The 25000-nt window shown below is 44.0% G+C and overlaps 1 protein-coding gene across 1 annotated transcript in view; it reads left to right on the top strand.

Moving 5' to 3' along the window:
- The window catches only part of prkd1 (protein kinase D1), a 60467-nt gene that overhangs the window by 19301 nt on the left and 16166 nt on the right, over positions 1-25000 (top strand). The window contains exons 3-15 of the mRNA XM_078289489.1: positions 3563-3694; positions 5376-5557; positions 5733-5756; positions 7176-7383; positions 9425-9502; positions 9629-9830; positions 9926-10049; positions 12970-13047; positions 16181-16345; positions 18580-18691; positions 19567-19619; positions 22314-22386; positions 23127-23233. Of these exons, the coding sequence (XP_078145615.1) occupies positions 3563-3694; positions 5376-5557; positions 5733-5756; positions 7176-7383; positions 9425-9502; positions 9629-9830; positions 9926-10049; positions 12970-13047; positions 16181-16345; positions 18580-18691; positions 19567-19619; positions 22314-22386; positions 23127-23233 (1538 nt within the window). The remainder of the gene's footprint in view (positions 1-3562; positions 3695-5375; positions 5558-5732; positions 5757-7175; positions 7384-9424; positions 9503-9628; positions 9831-9925; positions 10050-12969; positions 13048-16180; positions 16346-18579; positions 18692-19566; positions 19620-22313; positions 22387-23126; positions 23234-25000) is intronic.

Below are 25000 nucleotides of genomic sequence, written 5' to 3'. Positions count from 1 at the left end.
GTCCAATAAACAAGCTGCTTCTGAGTCATGTGACTTTGTGTTTACAAGCTCTGGTTGGCTTGTGATTGGTCCGTTTGAACCGAAACAAACCAAATCTCTGGTTCAGATCAAAGGAAACCAGTCTGGTAAATTAATAAACTCACATTCGGCTTCAAATTCATTTTCACATTTTATTTTTTGGAAACATTTTGGCAGTCTAGAATTTTTGCTAAAAGCAGCCAGATGTGTATTTCCATAATCTCTGGTGTCAGTTTGCAGGACTCAGGTGTCACTGACTGTCTGACAGCTGCTTCCTATCTGTCACCACTTACTACAGTGTGTGTGTGTGTGTGTGTGTGTGTGTGTGTATTGTACTCGCCTGCAATTGTGTCTGTGTGTTTTTATGAATGTATTTGCCTCTCTGTGTGTATAAATGGTTCAGTTTATCTGTTTGTGCATGTTTCTGTATGTGTGTGTGTGTGTGTGTGTGTGTGTGCGTGTATGTGTGTGTGCACATACATATTTAAGTGTGTGTGTGTGTCTGCATTTGTCTTGCACATGCTTGTGTTTCTGCAGATGTGTGTATTTATATTTGTATTTGCCTGCCTCTTTCTCTCTCTCTGTGTGTGTGTGTGTGTGTGTAGGTGTGTGTGTGTGTGTGTGTGTGTGTGTGTGTTTGGAGCCTTGCCAGTTTATTGGATGTCAGGAAGCCTCCATGATGTTAAAACACTTTGTTTGACGCCAGACTGCCGAGGTGCCAACCAGCAACAACTCTTCACATGGAAATCAGGAAGAAACAAACAGGAAATAAACATCAAACAGTATAACAGCTACTTCCAGCCAAGCCAGCCGATTGGTTAAAAACACCCTGCAAACATCCTGATAATTCCCATAATGCACGGCTGGAAGGGCTTTATCGGTTGCGATGCCAAATGCCGTGGTAACCAGGGAGCTAGTTAGCGATCTTTCCTGTTTTTCTAATCAGGTTTTGGGCTTCAGAGGTAATTGGCTGCAGCTCCAACCTCAACACATCCAGCCCACATCTCCTCAGGTGTTATGACTTATTGAGATAGACTAGTATTTCTTCTGATGGAAATACTGCGAGTTTTTCTTCTTTTTAAAGTACAAGTTAATCTGTTTTGTCCCTATGTGTGTGCACAAACCAATCACACTTTCAGAGAAGCATCAAATATTTCCCCCCCCTTTTAAAGGATCAGTTCATAGATTTTGTTCCTCTATATAATTCCTCTCTTCATTCTTGTCGCTCTCGGACCCACAGACAGTATTGCCTCCAGTCAGCTGTCTGTTGTCTGCTGTTGCTGTCTGTTGTCCACAGGAGAGTTGAGAGGAAACAGAAAAGTACATAAATCAAAGCTCTGTGTATCTCTGGTAGAGTCTTGTGTCGTGTCTCTTCCTCCAGGATAAAACCCCCAAATCAGTGATTCTGTGATCTGTTGCTCCGGTAGAGCAGACTGGAGAATTGTGTTTTTTTCTCTCTCCAATCAAAAAAAAAAAGAAGAAAATCACTTCTAGCACATAAAGGAACGCCGACACAGCAGATTCTGACTATATATAAAAAACTAGTCCTGCTGCTGAATTGTTTTGAAGTGAATCTCTTTCTTTATGTTTATTAAACCTTTCAGTCTGAACAAGTGGAACACCCAAATCCGGTCGGAGGAAACTTATGATGGAACGAAGAAAATAATACTTTACCAATAATTGTAAATAGATGAAAATAAGTGGGGGACAGGACTTTGACAAAGCAGATTCTACCAATATAAAAAACGAGTCTCTCACCTTTTTTTTGCCTATTTACAATCATTGTTACAATTATAATTAGGCCTACAATAATAATTACAATTATTATTATTTTCTTTGTTCCATCGTCCTCATTTGAGCAATGTGTTTTCTGGAGGTAAATAACTCAACATCTCAAGAAACTAAAGAAAATAAAGTTGATATCGAGGGAAAATAAAATGTAATTTATGTGTATATCCAGTGAAGGCGTTGGATGTAGATGTGTGTGTGTGTAAAGCAGCGAGTCAGCGCTCTGCACCCAGCTGTTCTGCTGCTGTTTGTTTTCTGGCGGCGGGTTAACAAGCGAGCAGCGAGCGCTCCTTAACGCCGCTAATTCCACCGCACAACACACACATAAACACAGCGTTTATTCAGACGAGGACTACCTAGGAAACCCTTCTCCCCTTCCCCACACACACACACACACACACACACACACACACACACACACACACACACACACACACTCATTTTCTGAAGCATATAATAACAGTTCGGGAGCTTGTTCAGACTTCCAAACGTATGTTGGCCCTCCAAACAAAAGGCATAAACAATAATTTGAATAAATGGAGGTAATTTCCTGCAGCAGAATGTCTAATCAGAGCTGTATTCTACTGGAGGGCCACTGTGTGTGTGTGTGTGTGTGTGTGTGTGTGTGTGTGTGATAGAGAGAGAGGGGGAAACTGTGTATGCACAAGTGTTTGTGTGTTCAGACAGAGAGAGAAGAAAAGGAAAAGGAAAGAGAGAGATTCAGCGATATATGCAGAGAGAGAGAGAGAGAGAGAGAGAGAGAGAGAGAGAGAGAGAGATTCTAAACTACCCATCAGGCCTTGCCAAACCTGCTGGCCAATCAAAACACTCGCTCCATCTGCAGCCACTAGCAGCCACTCGTTTCCCCAAAACATTTACAAAATACCCGCTAACAAGCCATTCATACTCTCTCTCTCTCTCTCTCTCTCTCTCTCTCCCTCTCTGTCTCTCTCTTCTTTCTTTCTGTTTCTGTCTCTCTTGTCTCTCTTTTCTGTCCCTCTGTCTCACTCTTTCTCTTCACCTCTCTCCCTCACTTTCTCCCTTTTTCTTTCTCTGCATGTCTCATCTCTCCCCCCCTCTCTCTCTCTCTCGCTGTTCCTCTCTCCCCTGTCTCTCTTTTCTTTTTCTATCTCTCCCCCTCTTGATCTTTTCTTGCTCTTTTTCTTTCCCTCCCTCTTTCCTTGTGTTTCCATCTTCCTCCTCTCTCCCTTTCTGTTTGTCTTCCTGTCTTTCTCTTTCTCTGTCTCTCTACATTTATGTCTTCCTCTCTGTCTCTCAATCTCTTTCTGTCTCTTGCTCTCTTTCTGTCTTTCTTTCTCTCTCTCTCTCTTTCCTACTGTCTCTCTCTCTCTCCCTCTCTCTGCATCTCTCTCTCTTTTTCTGTCTTCCTCCCTCTCTGTCTCCCTCACTCTCTGTCTCTTTCTTTCTCTCTCTGTTTCTGTCGCACTCTCTCCCTCTTTGTCTCTCTCTCACTCCTGTATATACACTTCATTCTGTGAAAAACTGATTGATTGATGGACAAAAATGACTGACTGGTTGATTGATTGATTATTTGACTGGTTGACTGACTGATTGATTGATGATTTGACTGCTGCAGGACTGACTGATTGATTAATCAACTGACTGATTGACCAGCTGACTGACTGAACAATGAACTGACTGACTGGTTGACGGACTAGCTGATAAATTAACTGTTATTTCCTCTGTGTGTGTGTGTGTGTGTGTGTGTGTGTGTGTGTGTGTGTGTGTGTGGCAGCCTCGGCCACAGTGGAGGACTTCCAGATCCGTCCTCACTCTCTGTTCGTTCATTCGTACCGAGCGCCGGCCTTCTGCGATCACTGTGGAGAGATGCTGTGGGGGCTGGTGAGGCAGGGGCTCAAGTGTGAAGGTAAGGTGTGTGTGTGTGTGTGTGTGTGTGTGTGTGCGTGTGTGTGTGTGTTGATGTACGGCTATACTTATGATGCCCAAATGTCCTCACAGCAATAGAAAGATGAAGAAACTCCCCTAAAACCCTTGAAAGCAGCTGTTGGTGATCTATCTTTCATCTCTGGCTCCATCCAGCAGTTTGTTGTGTTTCTCTTCTTGGTGGATAACCGGCCAATCGTAGACGAGGTGACGTCACCTCCAGATGTTTCCAGCAGCTCCAGTGGAGTTTGATATGAGAAAATGTTTCAGGATGTAAAACATCAGCGGTAAACGTCAGGTTTTGGTGTCAGTCCCTCAGAATCAAAGAGCGAGGGCTTCTTTCTAGAGCCGCCGTTTTGCACCGAGAGACGTTCAACAATCATACAGGGAGAAATCCATCGTAGAAGAGGAGAGAGACCAGTTTCTCCACCACAGGAGCAGGAGAGAGACCAGAATGCACTGCAGGAGCAGGAGAGAGACCAGTTTCTCCACCACAGGAGCAGGAGAGAGACCAGAATGCACTGCAGGAGCAGGAGAGAGACCAGAATGCACTGCAGCAGAGAGACAGGCTGGGGTTTAGAGGAAGGACAGACTCTCACTTTTAATTGACTGGAAAAACTCTCTCTAGTGTTGTTCTCTCTACCGTCATGTAAAGCCAACAGCTGAATGGAACGACCTTCTCTGGAGGTTGTTGAAAGGCATTCTGGGAAACGTAGTAAATCACTAACTGCAGCAGGAACCGACGAGGCAGGTTGAGGGAAAGTGGGTTCATCAGAAAAAGTTAAAGTTAAAACACTTCATCACTAAATAATTCCTGGAATGCATTGAGACAGAGGAAGAGAATGAGTTTTCCTTTAAAGTTAGTTTAGCATTAGGATTTGGGTTTACTGTTGAGGTTAGGATTAGGATTAGGATTAGGATTAGATCAGGATTAGGATTAGGTTTAGATCAGGATTAGGATTAGGATTAGGATTAGATCAGGATTAGGATTAGGTTTAGATCAGGATTAGCTACAACAGGGACTGAGATATGAAGGTAGTGTAGGAGGCTTGGAGAGTGAGAGACAGAAATGAATCCAAATCTAAATCCATCACCTGCTAGTAATATCAGTTTCACTAAAAACACTGAAGATAGAAAATACAAAGTTAGAGGCAAAATGAGGACAGATGGTGTCAAGAATAACATGACAATAACTCTCTCTCTCTCCCTCCCTCCCTCTCTCTCTCTCTCTCTCCCTCCCTCTCTCCCTCCCTCTCTCTCTCTCTCCCTCCCTCCCTCCCTCCCTCTCTCTCTCTCTCTCTCTCCCTCCCTCTCTCTCCCTCCCCCCCTCCCTCTCTCCCTCCCTCCCTCTCTCCCTCTCTCTCTCTCCCTCCCTCTCTCTCCCTCCCCCCCTCCCTCTCTCCCTCTCTCTCTCTCTCCCTCTCTCTCTCTCTCTCTCTCCCTCCCTCTCTCTCCCTCTCTCTCTCTCTCTCTCTCCCTCCCTCCCTCCCTCCCTCTCTCTCTCTCTCTCTCTCTCTCTCCCTCCCTCCCTCCCTCTCTCTCTCCCTCTCTCTCTCCCTCTCTCTCTCTTTCTCTCTCTCTCCCTCTCCCTCCCTCCCTCCCTCCCTCCCTCCCTCTCTCTCTCTCTCTCTCTCTCTCTCCCTCTCTCTCTCCCTCTCTCTCAGGTTGTGGTCTGAACTATCATAAGCGTTGTGCCTTCAAGATTCCTAACAACTGCAGCGGGGTGCGGAGACGCCGTCTGTCCAACGTCTCTCTGACGGGGGGGCTGGGGCTCAACATGGCCGCCGGGACGCGCCCGGCCTCCGCCGAGCCCTCGTCCCCCCACTACTCCGACGACGCCTTACTGGTCAGTACGCAGAGACTGGGGGTCCCGGGGCACCCAGGGGTCCCTCAGAGTGTTTGTGAGGGTCCAAAATAAGGTCCACCACGTTTGAAACAAAGTCTTACAATATGATTAACTGCTCAAACTTTCTCTCACCACTGTCTCTCTTTCTTTTTTCTGTCTCTCTGCATGTGTCCAGTCTCCAGTCAGTCCCAGCATGGAGGTACGTCCCGCAACATTTTGCTTTAACCCCTTCCAAAGTGATTTCCCTTTAAATTTCTCCTTACGTAGCTTCAAAGGGTTAGCACCTTATTTTCCGGGTCCACAATTTCCTGATAATTTCCTAAATTTCTTAGAAAGTTTCCTGAAAGCAGCATGAAGTGAAGCAGCAGCTCTATAGAAACTGTCAGCAGTCTGGAGACTCGATCAGATACTATATTTATGAAATAGTTTCCTAAAGAACTGCAAAACTATATATAACTATTTACTGGAAAAATAATAGGCAGAGGTCAACTATCAGAAGTCATTATTCATATAATTATATAATATAGTTATTTGTTATTTACCAACTACCATTCAACTCTTTCTCTATTTTCCCTGTAATTAGAACATAATTTCATGGTTCTTTCCAGGATATTAACAGTTCCTTTCTAGGAAATTATTAGGAAATTGTGGACCCGGAAAATAAAGCGTCAGCCATTTTTTATGGCTGTACCATTATACTGAATAGAAAAAGTCTAGATGTTTGTGCCTTATTTTCATCTTCACATTTCCCTGTAATTCAGCCTGACATGTTTGGTATCTTTGGAAACCTTGAGATTTTCACTAGACCTTAAAATAAAGTTGTGTGGGTTTGAACAAAGCCTGGTCACACAACATGAGTATGTAATGATGGAGCCACCTGCGGGATGGGAGGGTAAAAACATCTGGAATCATGGTTGAAACACTCTCACCTGACTGTTTGCCTTTTTTATGTTCTATTTATTTGACTGAAGACATTTTGGAATCCCAGATTTATCTTTCATTATTTATTTATTTTGTCCCTTTACCTCCACCAAGGAAGTTTTCTTTTCGCCCCTGTTAGTTTGTCTGTCTGTCAGCGGGACATCTCTCAAAAACATCCAAATGAATGTCCATGAAGTTCAGATTGGCCTTGGCCCAAGGAATAACTGATTAGATTTTGGCGGTGATCCAGATCTGGGATTTTTGCTATTAGACAATTATCGTATTTATCCATAACTGAAACTAATGCAGATAGAGACTTGATTTCAAATCCAAAGGGCATGTTTGTAGAAATCAGTTTAACTTAAAAGCAGAGTGAAAGGAATGATTGGATGTGTTTGGATGTAACAGCAACTTGGAGAGTTGTTCAGTGTTGGCCCTCTTCCAGTGCCTTCTAGTTGTCAGGTTGAGACAGTCATAACAAGCAAATATTCCCTCTAGACATCCAACTCTGTAAGAAAAATTTAGCCACATGAATTATAACTCTACTCCAGTAGCCACTTTGGCAGATAACTGTCCATCATTTGGTTTTGTGATGGACCAGAGGACAGGAAAGCTTGTTTCCTGCCCCAGTTCTAACAAAGTCATGACTGATCTTCCGCTCTGGGCTTCTAAACACTGTCTCCGCCTCTCCTAGCAGAAGAACCAATCAGATTACTTCCCCGGCCGAGAGCGTCGCTCCAGCTCCCAGTCGTACATCGGCCGTCCGATCGAACTGGACAAGATCCTGCTGTCGAAGGTCAAAGTTCCCCACACCTTCCTGATCCACTCCTACACCCGGCCCACCGTCTGCCAGCACTGCAAGAAGCTGCTGAAGGGCCTTTTCAGACAGGGGCTGCAGTGTAAAGGTGAGCGGCAAACTCTGAATATCAAAAATCTGAAATATTTTACAAATTAGTAAAACTAATAACAGTTAAAGCATGTTGTGTCTTGTCCTGTTTGAGTTTCCTGTACCATCAGGTGGGTATTGTCTTCCATATCTTTGTACGCATTTAGCACAAGCTAAATGTAAACAAAGAAAGCTCCCTGCCTGAATGCATAGTGCCAACTGTAAAGTTTGGTGCAAGAGGAGTAATGGTCTGGGACGTTTTTCATGGTTTGGCCCCTTAGTCCCAGTGATGGGAAATCTTAACGCTACAGCATCATGACATTCTAGACGACTGTTGCTTCCAGCTTTGTGGCAGCAGTTTGGGGACGGCCCTCTCCTGCCCCCCCATGCCCAAAGAGACATCCAGACAGGATGGTTTGTTAGATCGGTGTGGAAGAACTGGACCGGTCTGCACAGAGCCTGACCTCAGCCCCCTCCAACACCTTTGGCAAAGAAAGAAATAGACAGAAAGAAAGCGAGACAGAGAGAGAGAAAGAAAGAGACAGAAAGAGAAAGACAGGAAGACAAACAGAAACGGAGAGAGGAGGAAGATGGAAACACAAGGAAAGAGAGAGGGAAAGAAAAACAGCAAGAAACCGTTAGCAAACTGTCAAAACTCAACTGAAAGCTAACGTTAGCGACGAGGCTAATATAGCTTTATCAAAGACTGTACTTCTCTCTCTAGCTCTTCTAGTCAACATTAGCATGTTAGCAAACTTGGCTGGTAAGCATCATCAAACAGGTACCTTTAACTTAATATAGCCCCTTAATATAGCCCCTTAATTGCTAATGTAGCTTCGCCTACCTTTAGTGGAGAAGAAAAGTTAGTGTCCGTTAACTTTTAACAGCTAAAAGGCATTTTATACTTAAATGAAAATAGTGTCTCTGCACGTAAACTGACGCTATTTGAGGCGTATTTGGGGTTGAAAAGGGTCTCTGTAGGTGTTGCGTACCTGCCCAAAAATCTAAACTTGGCGTCGAGTCTACACGGAGTCGCGCACTCTGATTGGTCGATCAAAGGGGCGACCATGACAGCATCCAACTCTTCAAGCTCCAACTGCTCCAACACATCCCGTTCCTGCAGCTGCGTTGCTATAGTGTTGTCCATGTTTATTTTTACCGGTGATTGTCATCACGTCTGCTTCCTGTTCCATGTTTTGTTTTGGTGCAATATGATTTTTTTTTAAACACTGCCACCCTGTATACGGGATTTCAGTGACATGCTACACCACATCAACGCACAAGTATAAAAGCTTGAATGTAAGCGCTGCTGCAAGCTAGTGGTAGTTCACATAATAATGGCCGCCGCTCCGACCGTCCAGGAAGGTTGAGTTGAATGGGAATGACCGGTCTGTCCATTCAAGGTCTGTGGGTAAAACACACTGATGCTAAGTAAAGGATCATATATTACTGCAAAATAAAGTGACAGGATGAATCAAGACTCTGCTGTACATTATCCCACATATTACACAGCTACTTACCAAAGACATGAATCATTTGACACATCAGAAACCTGAGTAGGAGGAGAGAAGTTCTGTCTGTAGAACCGTCCAGGAACGTCGATTTGAAGGGAAAGAAGTTAAGTTTTGTGGTTCCAACAACTAGTGGAAAGCTTCCCAGAAGAGTGGAGGCTGTTAAAGCAGCAACGGAGGGACCGACTCCATATTAATGCCCATGATTTCAGAATCAGATGTTTTCCACGACCAGGTTCCACATACTTTTGGCTATGTAGTGCATGTAAAGACAGAATAATAAAACACTTCGACACGGGACACAGAAACAGGACGGGACGCAGAAGCCACCTAGGGGAAAGAGACCCTCGTTACACAGGACAGGACAGGACAGGGAAATTATTTAAGCTGGTGATGGCAGCTTAGAAGACCAGAAGGAGGCTTGTGACCGGGAGGTTGCTGGTTTGAATCCACAGATTGTCCACACACACACACACACACACACACACACACACACACACACGCACACACACACACACCTAATGAATGCTCTCCCTCTCTCTTCCTCAGATTGTAAATTTAACTGTCATAAGCGATGTGCCCCAAAAGTACCAAACAACTGTCTGGGAGAAGTTTCTATAAACGGAGGTGAGTTTCATCCTAGTGCACACACACACACACACACACACACACACACACACACACACACACACACACAGTCTATAGATCCAGACTTTAGCAGGGTCTGTCTGTCTATCTGTCTTTGGCCCGTAGAGCTTCTGAGTCCGGGGGCGGAGTCAGACATCGTCATGGCGGAGGGTTGCCTTGACGACCACGACGGCGACAGAGGTGGCGGCCTGTTGGACGACATGGAGGATGCGATGACGTCAGAGGGGGGTCTCCTGCTGGAGGCGGGGCCCGGAGACCTGTGTGACCTCCACGACCCCGACCTGGACGAGTCCAACCGGGCCATCAGGTACACACACACACACACATACACTCTCACACACACACACACACACACACACACACACACAGAGCTGAGGTTGTGCTTTGCCCCGCCCCCTGCAGCCCGTCGACCAGTAACAACATCCCTCTGATGCGGGTCGTCCAGTCTGTCAAACACACCAAGAGGAAGAGCAGCAACGTGGTGAAAGAAGGCTGGATGGTCCATTACACCAGCAAGGACACACTGGTACCTGTCTGTCTGTCTGCCTGTCTGCCTGTCTGCTGTCTGCTGTCTGTCTGTCTGTCTGTCTGTCTGTCTGTCTGTCTACCTGTCTGTCTGTCTGTCTGCTCATCTGTCTGCCTGCCTGTCTGTCTGTCTACCTGTCTGTCTGTCTGTCTGTCTACCTGTCTGTCTGTCTGTCTGTCTGTCTGTCTACCTGTCTGTCTGTCTGTCTGCTCATCTGTCTGTCTGTCTGTCTGTCTGTCTGTCTGCTCATCTGTCTGTCTGTCTGTCTGTCTGTCTACCTGTCTGTCTGTCTGTCTGTCTGCTCATCTGTCTGTCTGTCTGTCTGTCTGTCTGTCTGCTCATCTGTCTGTCTGTCTGTCTGTCTGTCTGTCTGCTCATCTGTCTGCCTGCCTGTCTGTCTGTCTACCTGTCTGTCTGTCTGTCTGTCTACCTGTCTGTCTGTCTGTCTGCCTGTCTGTCTGTCTGTCTGTCTGCTCATCTGTCTGTCTGTCTGTCTGTCTGTCTGTCTGTCTGCCTGTCTGTCTGTCTGCTCATCTGTCTGTCTGTCTGTCTGCTCACCTGTCTGTCTGTCTGTCTGTCTGTCTCTCTGTCTGTCTGTCTGTCTACCTGTCTGTCTGTCTGTCTGTCTGTCTGTCTGTCTGTCTGTCTGCTCACCTGTCTGTCTGTCTACCTGTCTGTCTACCTGTCTGTCTGCCTGTCTGTCTGTCTGTCTGTCTGTCCAATTAAAAACCGCAGCACGAACGGTTCAAACATCACCAGCTTTAGTCCCGCCCACAAAGGCTCTGATTGGCTCGATTGTCTTTTCTCCAAGCGAGAACCCCAGACTGTAAACTAGATGTTGGTAGTGACTGTTCTTCCTCCATCGTCTTCTGAAGGGTTTTGAAGCTGCAGCTTGTGTTTACAGTCGCCGGCATGTTGACGTTTTTTTTGAGAAAGAGAGGCAGAGGGCGGAGCCAAGGTGTAGGGGGCGGAGCCAAGGTGGAGGGGGCGGAGTTTGGGTCGTCCGCAGAGTCGCAGCTCTCTCGCTATTGGCCCGTAATCGACGACTTCACTAAGAAAGCAACCCAGAGCTTTATTTGTTATCTGTTGGAGGTTCGGAGTCTTTCTGGAGCCGGACTCTAGCGGACTTTAGAGGAACTGCTCGCCTGACTCCTTACTCTCCATTTCCATCTTCAGTCTGACGTCGCCTCCACTCTAACCGATTTCCGTGGGGGAGGGGGGGGGATTCGATTTTCCCTAACCAATCACTAGAGACCGACGTATCCGCCTGAATCTAATGTCATTTTAAGTCGACACTGATGCGTAGCCATGACAACACCAGAGACGGTTCAGAGAGTATAGAGCATCTTTGACAACACGGAGCGAAGTAAAAACAAAGTATTTCGGATTTCAAAGTAATTGGTACTTTTAATCGATTTAGAACAGCCTCGATAGCAGCGTCTATCTTGTCTACAGTGGCCGCCATTGTTGTTATTGCTCCTCCTTGGTTCCGGCTTGACAGCGGCATTAGTCCCACCCGTGGCGCTGATTGGCTAATCGTTATTCCCCCCCCGGCGCTCATTGGACCGATCATTTTTCAACTGAGAGAAACCGCTGTTTCATGTCACGATGCCGGACCAGAATCAGTCAAGTGGTGGAGCGGGGGAACAACTTCACGGGTTCATTAGCTGGAGAACCTCCGACTGTTCATCCGTCCGTTATGGATGTGATCGGTCAAAAATGGGACAGTGTGTCCCGGACAGAGTTTATCTGTATAGATATTTCACAACTAGAGCTGAACTGTTGGTGAGTTTGTTTAACTGGTGGTGGAGGATCTTGGGTCGGACTCAGTAAGGAGGCGTTTCATTTTTAATTAGTCAACATTTAAATAAGTTTTGGCGATGAACCTGCTGCTGTGATATTGGACTGTTGCCTTTTGGAGCGCTTAGATAGAAAATTTTACTTTCGTCGCTCTTTTAAGGCAATCCTGATTGTATTCAGATTTTTTTTACCTGCTCTTTGCTCTTTCTGCAGTGTGACTGGCTTTATTTTGACTTTATACATTGTTGTATGTTGTTGGTCTGCAGCTTTTAGTTTGTCGTGATGCTGCTGTCTGCTGGTCTCCCTTCAAAAAGGAGATTCTTCATTTCATTGGAACTGCTTCATATCTGACTTGTCTCTCCTCTTTTCTCCTCTGCCTTTCTCCTCTTTCCTTTCCTCTCTATCTTTTTTGTCTATAACATTTATTTCCTGTCCTTTCTTTCACTCTTTCTTTCTTATATTTTCACTTTTTCTGGTCTGTTGCCTCTCCTCTCCTCATCTCCTCTCCTCTCCTCTCCTCATCTCCTCTCTTCTCCTCTCCTCATCTCCTCTCCTCTCCTCCTCTCCTCTCCTTCTCCTCTTCTCTCCTCCTCTCCTTCTCCTCTCCTCCTCTCCTTCTCCCTCTCCTCTCCTCATCTCCTCTCCTCTCTTCTTCTCCTCTCCTCTCCTCATCTCCTCTCCTCTCCTCTCTTCTCCTCTCCTCTCTTCTCCTCTCCTTCTCCTCTCCTCCTCCTCTCCTCCTCTCCTCTCTCCTCTCCTTCTCCCTCTCCTCTCCTCTCCTCTCTCCTCTCCTTTCCTCTCCTTCTCCTCTCCTCTCCTCCTCTCCTCTCCTCCTCTCCTCTCCTCTCCTCCTCTCCTCTCCTCTCTCCTCTCCTTTCCTCTCCTTCTCCTCTCCTCTCCTCCTCTCCTCTCCTCCTCTCCTCTCCTCTCCTCTCCTTCTCCCTCTCCTCTCCTCTCCTCTCCTTTCCTCTCCTTCTCCTCTCCTCTCCTCCTCTCCTCTCCTCCTCTCCTCTCCTTCTCCTTCTCCTCTCCTTCTCCTCATCTGCTCTCCTCCTCTCCTCTCCTCCTCTCCTCCTCTCCTCTTCTCCTCTCCTCTCCTCCTCTCCTCTCTCTGTTTCAGAGGAAAAGACATTACTGGCGGCTGGACAGTAAATGCATCACTCTGTTTCAGAATGACACTGGAAGTAAATACTACAAGGTAAGACTCTTCTCCGTTGTCTCTTTAGTTAGTGATAACTTGGGTAAGAAGTTTTTCATCAAATAGTCACACTGACTGTTTACATGGACAGTGATAATCCGCCTTATTCTAAATGAGACAATATTCAGATGAACGTGTCTCCATGTGTTGCTTATAGAACTGTTCCCTTCATGTTCCTGTCCATAGTCCGGTCAGCGGGACCGAGGAGGATCACCGGAGACTCGGACACTTTCAGACTTTACTGAAAACTTCACGATCTCCGTTTCCCTCTAAATCCTGAGCATGCTCAGTTTCAGCCTCTCCTCCTGTTTCCTGCTGTCGGTCTCTTTCTCCTCTGAAACCGGTTCAGCCTCCGGAAGGCAGAGGAGAGTCAGGCGGTCCAGAGAGTCCTGGTTCAGGACCGATCCAGGTGTTTACAGTCTGAACCGCTTCAGTAGTGAGACTGACATCAGAATACTGCACATGTCTTAATGAGATTCTGCTCACTGACTATGATCTTATTCAGGTTCAGGGGATCAGAACATGCTGTTTACATGGAAACTTCTTATTCAGACTGTTAATCTGGTTCCTATCAGATTGTTGCTGTCTGTGTAAACAGAGTCAGTGACTTTATAACTTCACCAACCAATTTCACTAGTCTACTCTATTCTGCTCTACTCCACTTGACTATTCTATTCTACTCTACTGTACTCTACTGTACTCGACTCTGCCCTGCTCTATTCTGTTCTACTCTGCTCCACTGGACTCCACTCTACTCTGCTCTACTCTATTCTAATCTACTCCACTCTGTTCTACTCTACTCTCTTCTACTCTCTTCTACTGAACTCTACTCTACTCTGCTCTATTCTAATCTACTCCACTCTGTTCTACTCTACCCTGCTCTACTCTCTTCTACTCTCTTCTACTCAACTCTACTCTACTCTGCTCTACTCTATTCTAATCTACTCCACTCTGTTCTACTCTACTCTCTTCTACTCTCTTCTACTCAACTCTACTCGACTCAACTCTATTTTATTCTACTCGACTCTTGACTGTACTCTACTCTGCTCCACTGTACTCTGCTCTACTCTACTCGACTCTACCCTACTCTACTATCTTCTACTCAACTCTACTCGACTCAACTCTATTCTATTCTACTCGACTCTTGACTGTACTCTACTCTGCTCCACTGTACTCTGCTCTATTGTACTCTACTCTACCCTACTCTACTATCTTCTACTCAACTCTACTCGACTCAACTCTATTCTATTCTACTCGACTCTTGACTGTACTCTGCTCCACTGTACTCTGCTCTACTCTACTCGACTCTACTCTACCCTACTCTACTATCTTCTACTCAACTCTACTCGACTCAACTCTATTCTATTCTACTCGACTCTTGACTGTACTCTACTCTGCTCCACTGTACTCTGCTCTATTGTACTCTACTCTACCCTACTCTACTATCTTCTACTCAACTCTACTCGACTCAACTCTATTCTATTCTACTCGACTCTTGACTGTACTCTGCTCCACTGTACTCTGCTCTACTCTACTCGACTCTACTCTACCCTACTCTACTATCTTCTACTCAACTCTACTCGAGTCAACTCTATTCTATTCTACTCGACTCTTGACTGTACTCTACTCCACTGTACTCTACTCGACTCTACTCTACCCTACTCTACTATCTTCTACTCAACTCTACTCGACTCAACTCTATTCTATTCTACTCGACTCTTGACTGTACTCTGCTCCACTGTACTCTGCTCTACTCTACTCGACTCTACTCTACCCTACTCTACTATCTTCTACTCAACTCTACTCGAGTCAACTCTATTCTATTCTACTCGACTCTTGACTGTACTCTACTCCACTGTACTCTACTCGACTCTACTCTACCCTACTCTACTATCTTCTACTCAACTCTACTCGACTCAACTCTATTCTATTCTACTCGACTCTTGACTGTACTCTACTCTGCTCCACTGTACTCTGCTCTACTCGACTCTACTCTACCCTACTCTACTATCTTCTACTCAACTCTACTCGACTCAACTCTATTCTATTCTACTCGACTCTTGACTGTACTCTACTCTGCTCCACTGTACTCTGCTCTATTGTACTCTACTCTACCCTACTCTACTATCTTCTACTCAACTCTACTCGACTCAACTCTATTCTATTCTACTCGACTCTTGACTGTACTCTGCTCCACTGTACTCTGCTCTACTCTACTCGACTCTACTCTACCCTACTCTACTATCTTCTACTCAACTCTACTCGAGTCAACTCTATTCTATTCTACTCGACTCTTGACTGTACTCTACTCCACTGTACTCTACTCGACTCTACTCTACCCTACTCTACTATCTTCTACTCAACTCTACTCGACTCAACTCTATTCTATTCTACTCGACTCTTGACTGTACTCTACTCTGCTCCACTGTACTCTACTCTCTTCTACTCAACTCTACTCGACTCTACTCTACTCTCTTCTACTCAACTCTACTCGACTCTATTCTACTCGACTCTTGACTGTACTCTACTCTGCTCCACTGTACTCTGCTCTATTCTACTCGACTCTACCCTACTCTACTCTCTTCTACTCAACTCTACTCTGCTCTGCTCGACTCGACTCTTGACTCTACTCTGCTCCACTGTACTCTGCTCTATTCTACTCGACTCTACCCTACTCTACGCTCTTCTACTCTGCTCTGTTCTACTCTGCTCGACTCGACTCTTGACTGTACTCTACTCTGCTCCACTGTACTCTGCTCTATTCTACTCTACTCTACCCTACTCTACTCTCTTCTACTCGACTCGACTCTATTCTACTCGACTCTTGACTGTACTCTGCTCCACTGTACTCTACTCTCTTCTACTCAACTCTACTCGACTCTACTCTACTCTCTTCTACTCAACTCTACTCGACTCTATTCTACTCGACTCTTGACTGTACTCTACTCTGCTCCACTGTACTCTGCTCTATTCTACTCGACTCTACCCTACTCTACTCTCTTCTGCTCTGCTCTGTTCTACTCTGCTCTACTCTGCTTCACTGTACTCTGCTCTATTCTACTCGACTCTACCCTACTCTACGCTCTTCTACTCTGCTCTACTCTGCTTCACTAGCTGTCCCTTCCCTCTGCAGGAAATCCCTCTGTCTGAGATCTTGTCGTTGGATCCGGCTCAGACTTTGTCCCTGCTGCCTGATGGAGCCAATCCCCACTGCTTTGAGATCGCCACAGCCTCGCTGGTTTATTACGTCGGGGAGAATCTGCAGAGGAGCGACGGGCCGGCCGGCAGCAGCATGCTGGTGAGCAGCAGCTTTAATGTGATGTGATAAGAAGGGCGATGACGCGGCAAAAAGTGTGAGACCCAATTACATTTCTGTGAACAAAACAATAAATCGACATTTTCTGCGGTTGCTTTTTCTGCGTTCTAATAATTTATGTGAAATGTATGTGGGGAAAATAATTCGTCGTTACCTTTTCACGGTTGTCAAACAACAGCAAGATCGTTAAAATGTTTTTTTCTTTAAGTGTCAAAATGCAACATGACTCCTGTCTTGAACGGAAGTTTGTTTGCATTTTGTGACTTCCAGATAATTAAATTAGTATGATCATGCAGTTGTTTGACAGCTGTGAAAAGGTTATGGGCAATTAACACCATATACGTTTCACATATTATTGCAATCATACTATAAAGCAAGGAATCTCTGTCTGTGTGTGTGTCCTTCGCATATCTCGAGAACCGTTCGTCCGATCGACTTCACACTTGGCGGGTGTGTTGCTGGGGACCCGATGACGTGCAGTGTCAGATTTGGTGCAATTTGGACAAGCGACACGTTCAATATTAATTGACTGCATTAGATATTAAAACACAGCAAAAGCAATCACAGAAAATGTTGATTTTTTTTGTTTTGCCCATAGAAACTGAATAGGATTTCCGCACTTTGTAGGCGTGGCCTTTTTGAAACGTCACGCCATTCTTATCTATAGAGACGTTGTAGCTGTATCACAAATCCCAGCAACCACCGTGGAATTGGAGAACTGTGTGTTAGTTAATAAAGTGTAAATCTGTAGAACTGTGTGTTAGTTAATAAAGTGTAAATCTGTAGAACTGTGTTAGTTAATAAAGTGTAAATCTGTAGAACTGTGTTAGTTAATAAAGTGTAAATCTGTAGAACTGTGTGTTAGTTAATAAAGTGTAAATCTGTATGAAGCAGCTAGAAGCAGAGAGCAGCTGAGTCAGCTTGTTGTGGTGTGGCTGTAGATCCATTCAGTAACGTTCTCAGTAAAAGTGAATAGTGTGATAAGGTGGATTTGGTTACTGTGACACAGTAAACTGTCTTGTCTTTAGCCCTAGTCTCTACTCCAAAACACTCTGAGTTGTAGCTTGAGAAGAGTCAGCTCAGTTAACCTGAACAAACTGTTAGCTAGCTAACTAGCCGGCAAACACACTGATGTTAATGTGAACATGCGACTACTGCCTGGGACCTTTGTCACATGTCATCCCCTCTCTCAGTCTCCAAACAGTTTCTGTTCATTGTACACTGTCTAATAAATAAAAATCAGAAAAATAATCTTTTAAAAACAGCAACAAAAAACACTAGTACTAGCTACTAACGTTAGCTTCGACAGATCTGTCAGCTTGTGTGCAGACGTGTAACAACAAGACAGTGATGGTTAGCTGACAGATACTATGGTCCCTCTTCCTGCTAGATGGTGACGTAAATAATTTGTTATACTGGGTTAGTTTTCCCCTGGTCCTCTGGGTGGGGTAAATAACTTGTTAAACTTGTTGTTTTTCCTCCAGGTGAGGTAAATAACTTGTTAAACTTGTTGTTTTTCCTCCAGGTGAGGTAAATAACCTGTTTAACTCGTTGTTTTTCCTCCAGGTGAGGTAAATAACTTGTTAAACTCGTTGTTTTTCCTCCAGGTGAGGTAAATAACTTGTTTAACTCGTTTTTCCTCCAGGTGAGGTAAATAACTTGTTTAACTCGTTGTTTTTCCTCCAGGTGAGGTAAATAACTTGTTGAACTCGTTGTTTTTCCTCCAGGTGAGGTAAATAACTTGTTGAACTCGTTGTTTTTCCTCCAGATGAGGTAAATAACTTGTTGAACTCGTTGTTTTTCCTCCAGGTGAGGTAAATAACTTGTTGAACTTGTTGTTTTTCCTCCAGGTGAGGTAAATAACTTGTTTAACTCGTTGTTTTTCCTCCAGGTGAGGTAAATAACTTGTTGAACTCGTTGTTTTTCCTCCAGGTGAGGTAAATAACTTGTTTAACTCGTTTTTCCTCCAGGTGAGGTAAATAACTTGTTGAACTCGTTGTTTTTCCTCCAGGTGAGGTAAATAACTTGTTTAACTCGTTGTTTTTCCTCCAGGTGAGGTAAATAACTTGTTGAACTTGTTGTTTTTCCTCCAGGTGAGGTAAATAACTTGTTGAACTCGTTGTTTTTCCTCCAGGTGAGGTAAATAACTTGTTGAACTCGTTGTTTTTCCTCCAGGTGAGGTAAATAACTTGTTGAACTCGTTGTTTTTCCCCCAGGTCAGCGGAGTCGGTCCAGATGTGGCCCGGATGTGGGAGATGGCCATCCAGCACGCTCTGATGCCAGCCATCTCTAAAGGAGTCTCCCACGGCTCGCACCACACCGGACACAGTACGCTGCTCTCACAAAGGCACAGTTCACACATCATAACTGTTGACGTTGTCACAAATGTGTTTTTTTGACGTTTTATCAACATTTTCCCCCCTTTAAACGGACGGTGAAACAACGTCTGATGGATAAGATTCCTCACTGGAAGCCATTGTAGTGGCATCTTAGTTTATTCGATTAATTTTGGCTTTATGTAGAATTTATGAATTGTTTATAATTTATAAGATATATAGTACTTGTATATTCCTGGTCTGTTGTTTTTATTGTTATATTGACTCACTGACACTGATTCAACTGCCGGTCATGCCCATAGCCTTCTTGGACTAGACCACAATTGAAATAACTCTAAGACTTTCTTTTATCCTTGATTGTTTTTGAACAATCATTACATTATATTGTATATATGTAACTTTTTTAACAATTTTATCATTAATTCACAGGGTAAATATACTCTAGGTATAGCAGAATAGACTCAGGCTGATACACTTGACTGAGGCCACTGGAAAAGAAAGTTTTACTTAAAACCGTTTCTCGAAACTCCTTAACATTTGACTATTTGGAGGTAGACGGTTAATTTTTATCTGACAATATCTAGTAATTTTACTGATAATATTTGTAGATTTTTGACAAAATAATTGCTGGCATGAAACTAAAACTCTCTTTTTCAATATTATTGATCAGCTACATTACAGTTAAGCCCCTTATTTACAATTCAGCAACATTTTAGTGGATGTAATCTTTTTTCAGTACTGATATCAGTTACTCATATCAGGTAGCATTGTTTTTTTTTTTCCCCAAAATGGAAATACTGCAGTGTTTTTGTACGAACGCTTTTCCTCTAATTCTGACTCAGATCAGTGTTTGTTTCTCACCAACAGAAGAAGTTTCCATCAGTATTTCTGTCTCAAACTGCCAGATCCAGGAGAACGTGGTAAGAATACACACACACACACACACACACACACACACGTAATCTAAACCTAAACCTACACACCCTCACCCTGCATTCAAGTGATATCCGGTCGACGGGAACACGTCAGAACTCGGCCGTCCCAGCAGTTTGCGTTCTCGTGCTTTATGGTTGGATTGGAGAACGTTTCCTCAACTTTACACACTGCAGCCTTCCAGGCTAATGTTAGCAATCGAGCTAGCAATAGCCTAGCTAACAAGCAATCGTCGTCTATTTCGGGGGATTATGAATGTAAATATCACAGCAAATTGAATGCTGTAGCACTCTACTTGTGGTTCATTTTCAGCTTTCCTGTATGAAATTTCTTACGTTCACGTCCGACTCGGCGCTCTGTTCAGCCATGTTGGAAACAGAGCGATGACGTCACAACTCGGCCAATTCCTGCTGCAGCTACAATCCTGATTTCTCCAACTTGATCTCCGACAGAATAAAGTTCATGTGTTCATGTGGCGCTTACTTTCCACCTTCAGACTAGACTAGACACCTGTTTCTAGTCGTGTCTCCTCCCCATAATCCTTTCCTGCTGGGGAATTTCTCTCACTTTTCGTGCATGGAGATCGTAATTTCCATTTGAAGACTTCATGCTCATTTCACAAAATTTCCAGATCAGGTTGATTAGCACGATGTGTATTAAACATTTTCGTCACATCGGGCTGTAAAGACGGGCGAACCGAGTTTTGGTGCGTTTCCCCTCCATTACATCTCTGCCGGTAACGCCGTGTCCCATTTACATGCACCTTGCAGTCTGCAAGGTGAGCACGTCTTCAAGCACCTCGAATGGAGATTACTGTGATTACCCACTCAGCCAAACCGTCGCCATGGCGACCGATGGTAATTAGGCAGCGAGCGCGGAGGGGGAGGAGGGTATATAATATTGTATTTTTGTCCTCTTCCATCAAGGTGTGATATTAGGCTGTCAGCTAAGAAGGGGGGAAAAAAGGGAGACGTGATTGCAGGCGAACGAACGAGAAAATATTTTCCAGCGTTGGTGTCAAAGCTGCGGCAGGATCGGTGACACACACACACACACACACACACACACACACACACACACACAATCTGTTTAAAGGAGGCGAACGCTGGGTTGCTCCTGTTCGTTTTCCCTCCATCCTCATCAGTCTGTTATGTTCAATAGATTCCAGGAGTTATTTTTTGATGAAGTGCTGTAATTCACTTTTTTCGGTGAACCTGCCTCACCTACTTCTAATAATAATAATAATAATAAACTTTACATATATAGCACTTAAAACAACTGTTACAAAGCACTCTCCAAAACAATTACTATAAATAAATACACTAAGAGAGTACATAGAACAGAAAACAAAAGTAGATTAAAAATGAAAGCAGATGTGAAGTAAAGATAAATAAGAAAATAAAAATAAAAAAGTTAAATAAAATAAGGATATAAGGAGACAGACAGGGTTACAAACCGGGATAAAAAAAAAGGGCATAAAAGATAAATGAAACCAGACATGAGGATAAAGATAAAATAAAATATAAGGAAACAGACAGGGCTTAAGTTACTGATTCCTGCATTTCCCAGAATGCCTTTGGCCCCTTACTCAAATCACAGTGGTATTGGAGACATGCGTCGAGGCACGTCCCGATCGAAAGTTTGTATACGTTTGTACCGAGAAATACGGAAATGTAGTCACTGAATATTCATTCTGTTTGAATGTTTGAATGACGCTTATCAGAATCAGAATCATTTTATTGGCCCAGTATATTCGCACATACAAGGAATTTAGCTTAGTGGTTGCTTGTGTACTTTGTTAAAAAACAGAGAAGAATTAAAGAAAATATGTACCGATAAAAACAGTCATATATAAAATTATTGAGTATTGAACTGTTTTGAATATTGCACTATGATGGATAAATAAATAAATAAATAAAGGTGTGGTAGTGGCGTGTGGCGTTATGTCGCACGCTGCCTTGGACTCGTGTCTCAAACCAGATTCCTTCGTTGGTGCCTCCATACAAAACTGATTAGACAGGTGCCAACATGTCTGCTGGCTGCAGTGCATTCTGGTCTATTGGTGGAGAGATCGGTCTCTCTTAGCCTGGTAAGACCATCCTGATCACGTGACCTCACATTCTGTTTCGCTCCACGGATCAGTCCGGACTTCCAGCCACCCACATCGATTTCAGTGGGCGGGAGTACTCGCCTTGACAGACAAACTCCTTCAGCCAATCAGCGAATCCAAATTCAAATCCAGTCGGAAGAACGGCGAAAACGTCTTTTCCGCCGAGAAACTCCGCTAGTGCGTACTCTTGTTCTTATTTAATTGTTGTTACTGAGTCTATTTCTGCAATAACTGCACTTACGGCTGTGTTTACTCTACTAACGTTAACGTTACCGCTCGTTGCTTCGGGAGACGCCGTTACTGTTTTGCCAGCGGCGGCCTGGATTTCACGTCATCAGCTACGACGCAGTCCCTGATTGGCCCGGTTACATTGTAATGTCAGGAAATGGATGTGGGCGGCTAGAAGTCCAGACTGATCCGTGGAGCGAAACAGAATGTGAGGTCACGTGATCAGGATGGTCTTACCAGGCTAGGTCTCTCTGCCTCTTCCCACCAAAACCAACCAAATGAACCAACCAAAGCTTTTTACCTGTTTTTCACCCTCCTCACAGTTGTTGTTGTTGTTTTTCAGGATATCAGCTCGGTCTACCAGATCTTCCCAGACGAGGTGCTGGGCTCCGGACAGTTTGGGATCGTCTATGGAGGTAAAACCACAGAACTTGAATGGAAACAGTCCTTCCGCTGTTCGCTATGGTAATTTGCTAATTTGTAATTAGTTGCTATGGTGACAACACAGTCTGGACATTAAGGCTGTAAAGTCTGTCTCACTGTGAGAACTGAGCAGATGAGTCTGTTAGCAAACTGTCAGAACTCAACTGGAAGCTAACGTTAGCGACGAGGCTAACGTAGCTTCATCACAGACTGTACTTCTCTCTCTAGCTCTTCTAGTCAACATTAGCATGTTAGCAATCCATGGCAGCAAGGAGACAGAGAAGCTGCTTTGGTTCTTGCTGTAAAACCTCTCAGCTCAGTGACTTGCTGTGAGTCTCTTTATACAGAAGCTAGTCCGACGGGTCACAGCAAGATGGCCGCCGCTCCGACCGCCCAGGAAGGTTGATTTGAATGGGAATGACTGTTCTATCACGCTGTATGGGTAAAACACACTGATACTAAGTAAGGAATCATGTATTATTGCAAAATAAACTCTGACAGGATGAATCAAGACTCTGCTGTACATTATCCCACATATTACACAGCTACTTACCAAAGACATGAATCACTTGACACATCAGAAACCTGAGTAGGAGGAGAGAAGCTCTGTCTGTGGAAGTCATAGATTACGTAATGCCCCTTTAAAATATCAAGCTATATGTAGTCTCTCATGTTGATGTAATCGGAGGCTGTGTGTGCGTGTGTGTGTGTGTGTGTGTGTGTGTGTCTGCAGGGAAGCACAGGAAGTCCGGGCGCGACGTCGCCATTAAGATCATCGACAAACTCCGCTTCCCCACCAAGCAGGAGAGCCAGCTGCGCAACGAGGTGGCCATCCTGCAGGTACACACACACACACACACACACACACACACACTGACAAACACACAGCCACTTATTTTCTTTATAATACAAGTAGACGAACATGGCCACACACACCTTCCTTCACACACACACACACACACACCGCGGTGAGGATGGAACCTGTTGGCACTGAGTGAGACATCCTATAGTGAACGCTGGTAATGACTTCATTACCGTGGCAACACTGTAGGGGTGTGACATCATATAACACTGCAGCGCTGCTCAACTACCGGCTCTGATTCACAGTTCACTTCCATTACAGTCAAATCACTTATTAAAACTCATTTTTATAGACTTGCTTTTATGTGATTTTTTAAATTAATTTATCTATGATGGGACGATCTGTTTATCTCATGATCCGATTCGATACGTGATCTGAGGTTCAGGATTCAATACAACCAGGATATGATGTGATCAATAAAAGTTCAGTGACAACAAAGTCTGACTGTGCAGAATTCTGTTTATTTCTGAGACACAAATCTTTGTAGTGATGCCATTGGCTGCTAGAATGTAAACAACAATTAAAAAATGTCATTACAAAGTGACAATAATATAATTTGGATGGAAAGCTTGTGAAACTGTGATGGTCAAGAGTCTCATTAGTGATTACTACAGCAGAATAACATGGAGCTGATATCACCATTCATGTTCCTGACCCACGATATGTATTGCCACATTTTTGTATTGTGATTTATTGAATTTCGATATACAGTATATCGTCCCCTAATGAACACTGTATATTATTCATCTAATCTATGAATTCATTCACTTTTAGTAATTTGTTATGACCTGCTGTAATGGTTTTTGACTTTCTTATATTTCTTACAGTGCTGAAACAATTAGTCGATTAATTGAGTAGTCGATCAAAAGAGAATGAATCGATTAGAATTTTGATAACTGATGAATCATTTTAGTCATTTATCAAGTAAAAATACCAAACATTTTCTGGTTACAGCTTCTAAAATGTTAAGATTTGCTGCTTTTCTCTGTTTCATATCATAAAATGAATACTTTTTTGGCTGCTGGTCAGACTAAAGCTAGAGACACATTAAAAGATTTTTCCAATCATAAAGGACAGTGAAAAAGATTGAGCAGCGCACATTTAACAACTGAAATGTGCAGATTTCCAGTATCTTGTGATGCATACACAACAACGGCACAAATCACAAGACCATAGACCGTATACAAAACACTGAGAATAAGCGGCCGCAGTTTTCTTGCGAGAATGTGATTTTTCGTGGTACACAAAATGTATTTTTCCGCTTTATTTTGATACCAAAAATAAACGTGCAGCCCATACGGCTTGCAGAAATTATGGTTTGTGTTGCAATTTGCATTGAAAAAAGACTGAGAACACATTCAGGTTTCTTTTTATTTCCTGGCTCAGCCACTGCGCACATTGGATCTTGTGTTTACACTTATGTATTTTTTCCCTCTTGCTTCATCTGTCGCAATCTCCATTTTCATTGGCTATTGAAAATTGCCGTTAAGATTTGAGTCTTTGATAAGCACACACCACATGATCATGCAAAGACGAGCGCCGAGAAAATCACACATTTGATCTAATCGTGACATTGCCGATTGGGATCATAGGAGATAGATTTGAGTCTTTCACTTCCACACATATAACGATTACTGCAACTAAACAGCGCGACCCTGAACTACCCTGAACTACCCTGAACAACCCTGGACTACCCTGAACTACCCCGAACTACCCTGGACTACCCTGAACTACCCTGAACAACC

The sequence above is a fragment of the Centroberyx gerrardi genome, chromosome 17 (genome assembly GCF_048128805.1).
Source record: "Centroberyx gerrardi isolate f3 chromosome 17, fCenGer3.hap1.cur.20231027, whole genome shotgun sequence".
Lineage (NCBI taxonomy): Eukaryota > Metazoa > Chordata > Actinopteri > Beryciformes > Berycidae > Centroberyx > Centroberyx gerrardi.
Note: the sequence above shows the minus strand (reverse complement) of the source record. Positions and strands in the feature narration are given on the sequence as shown.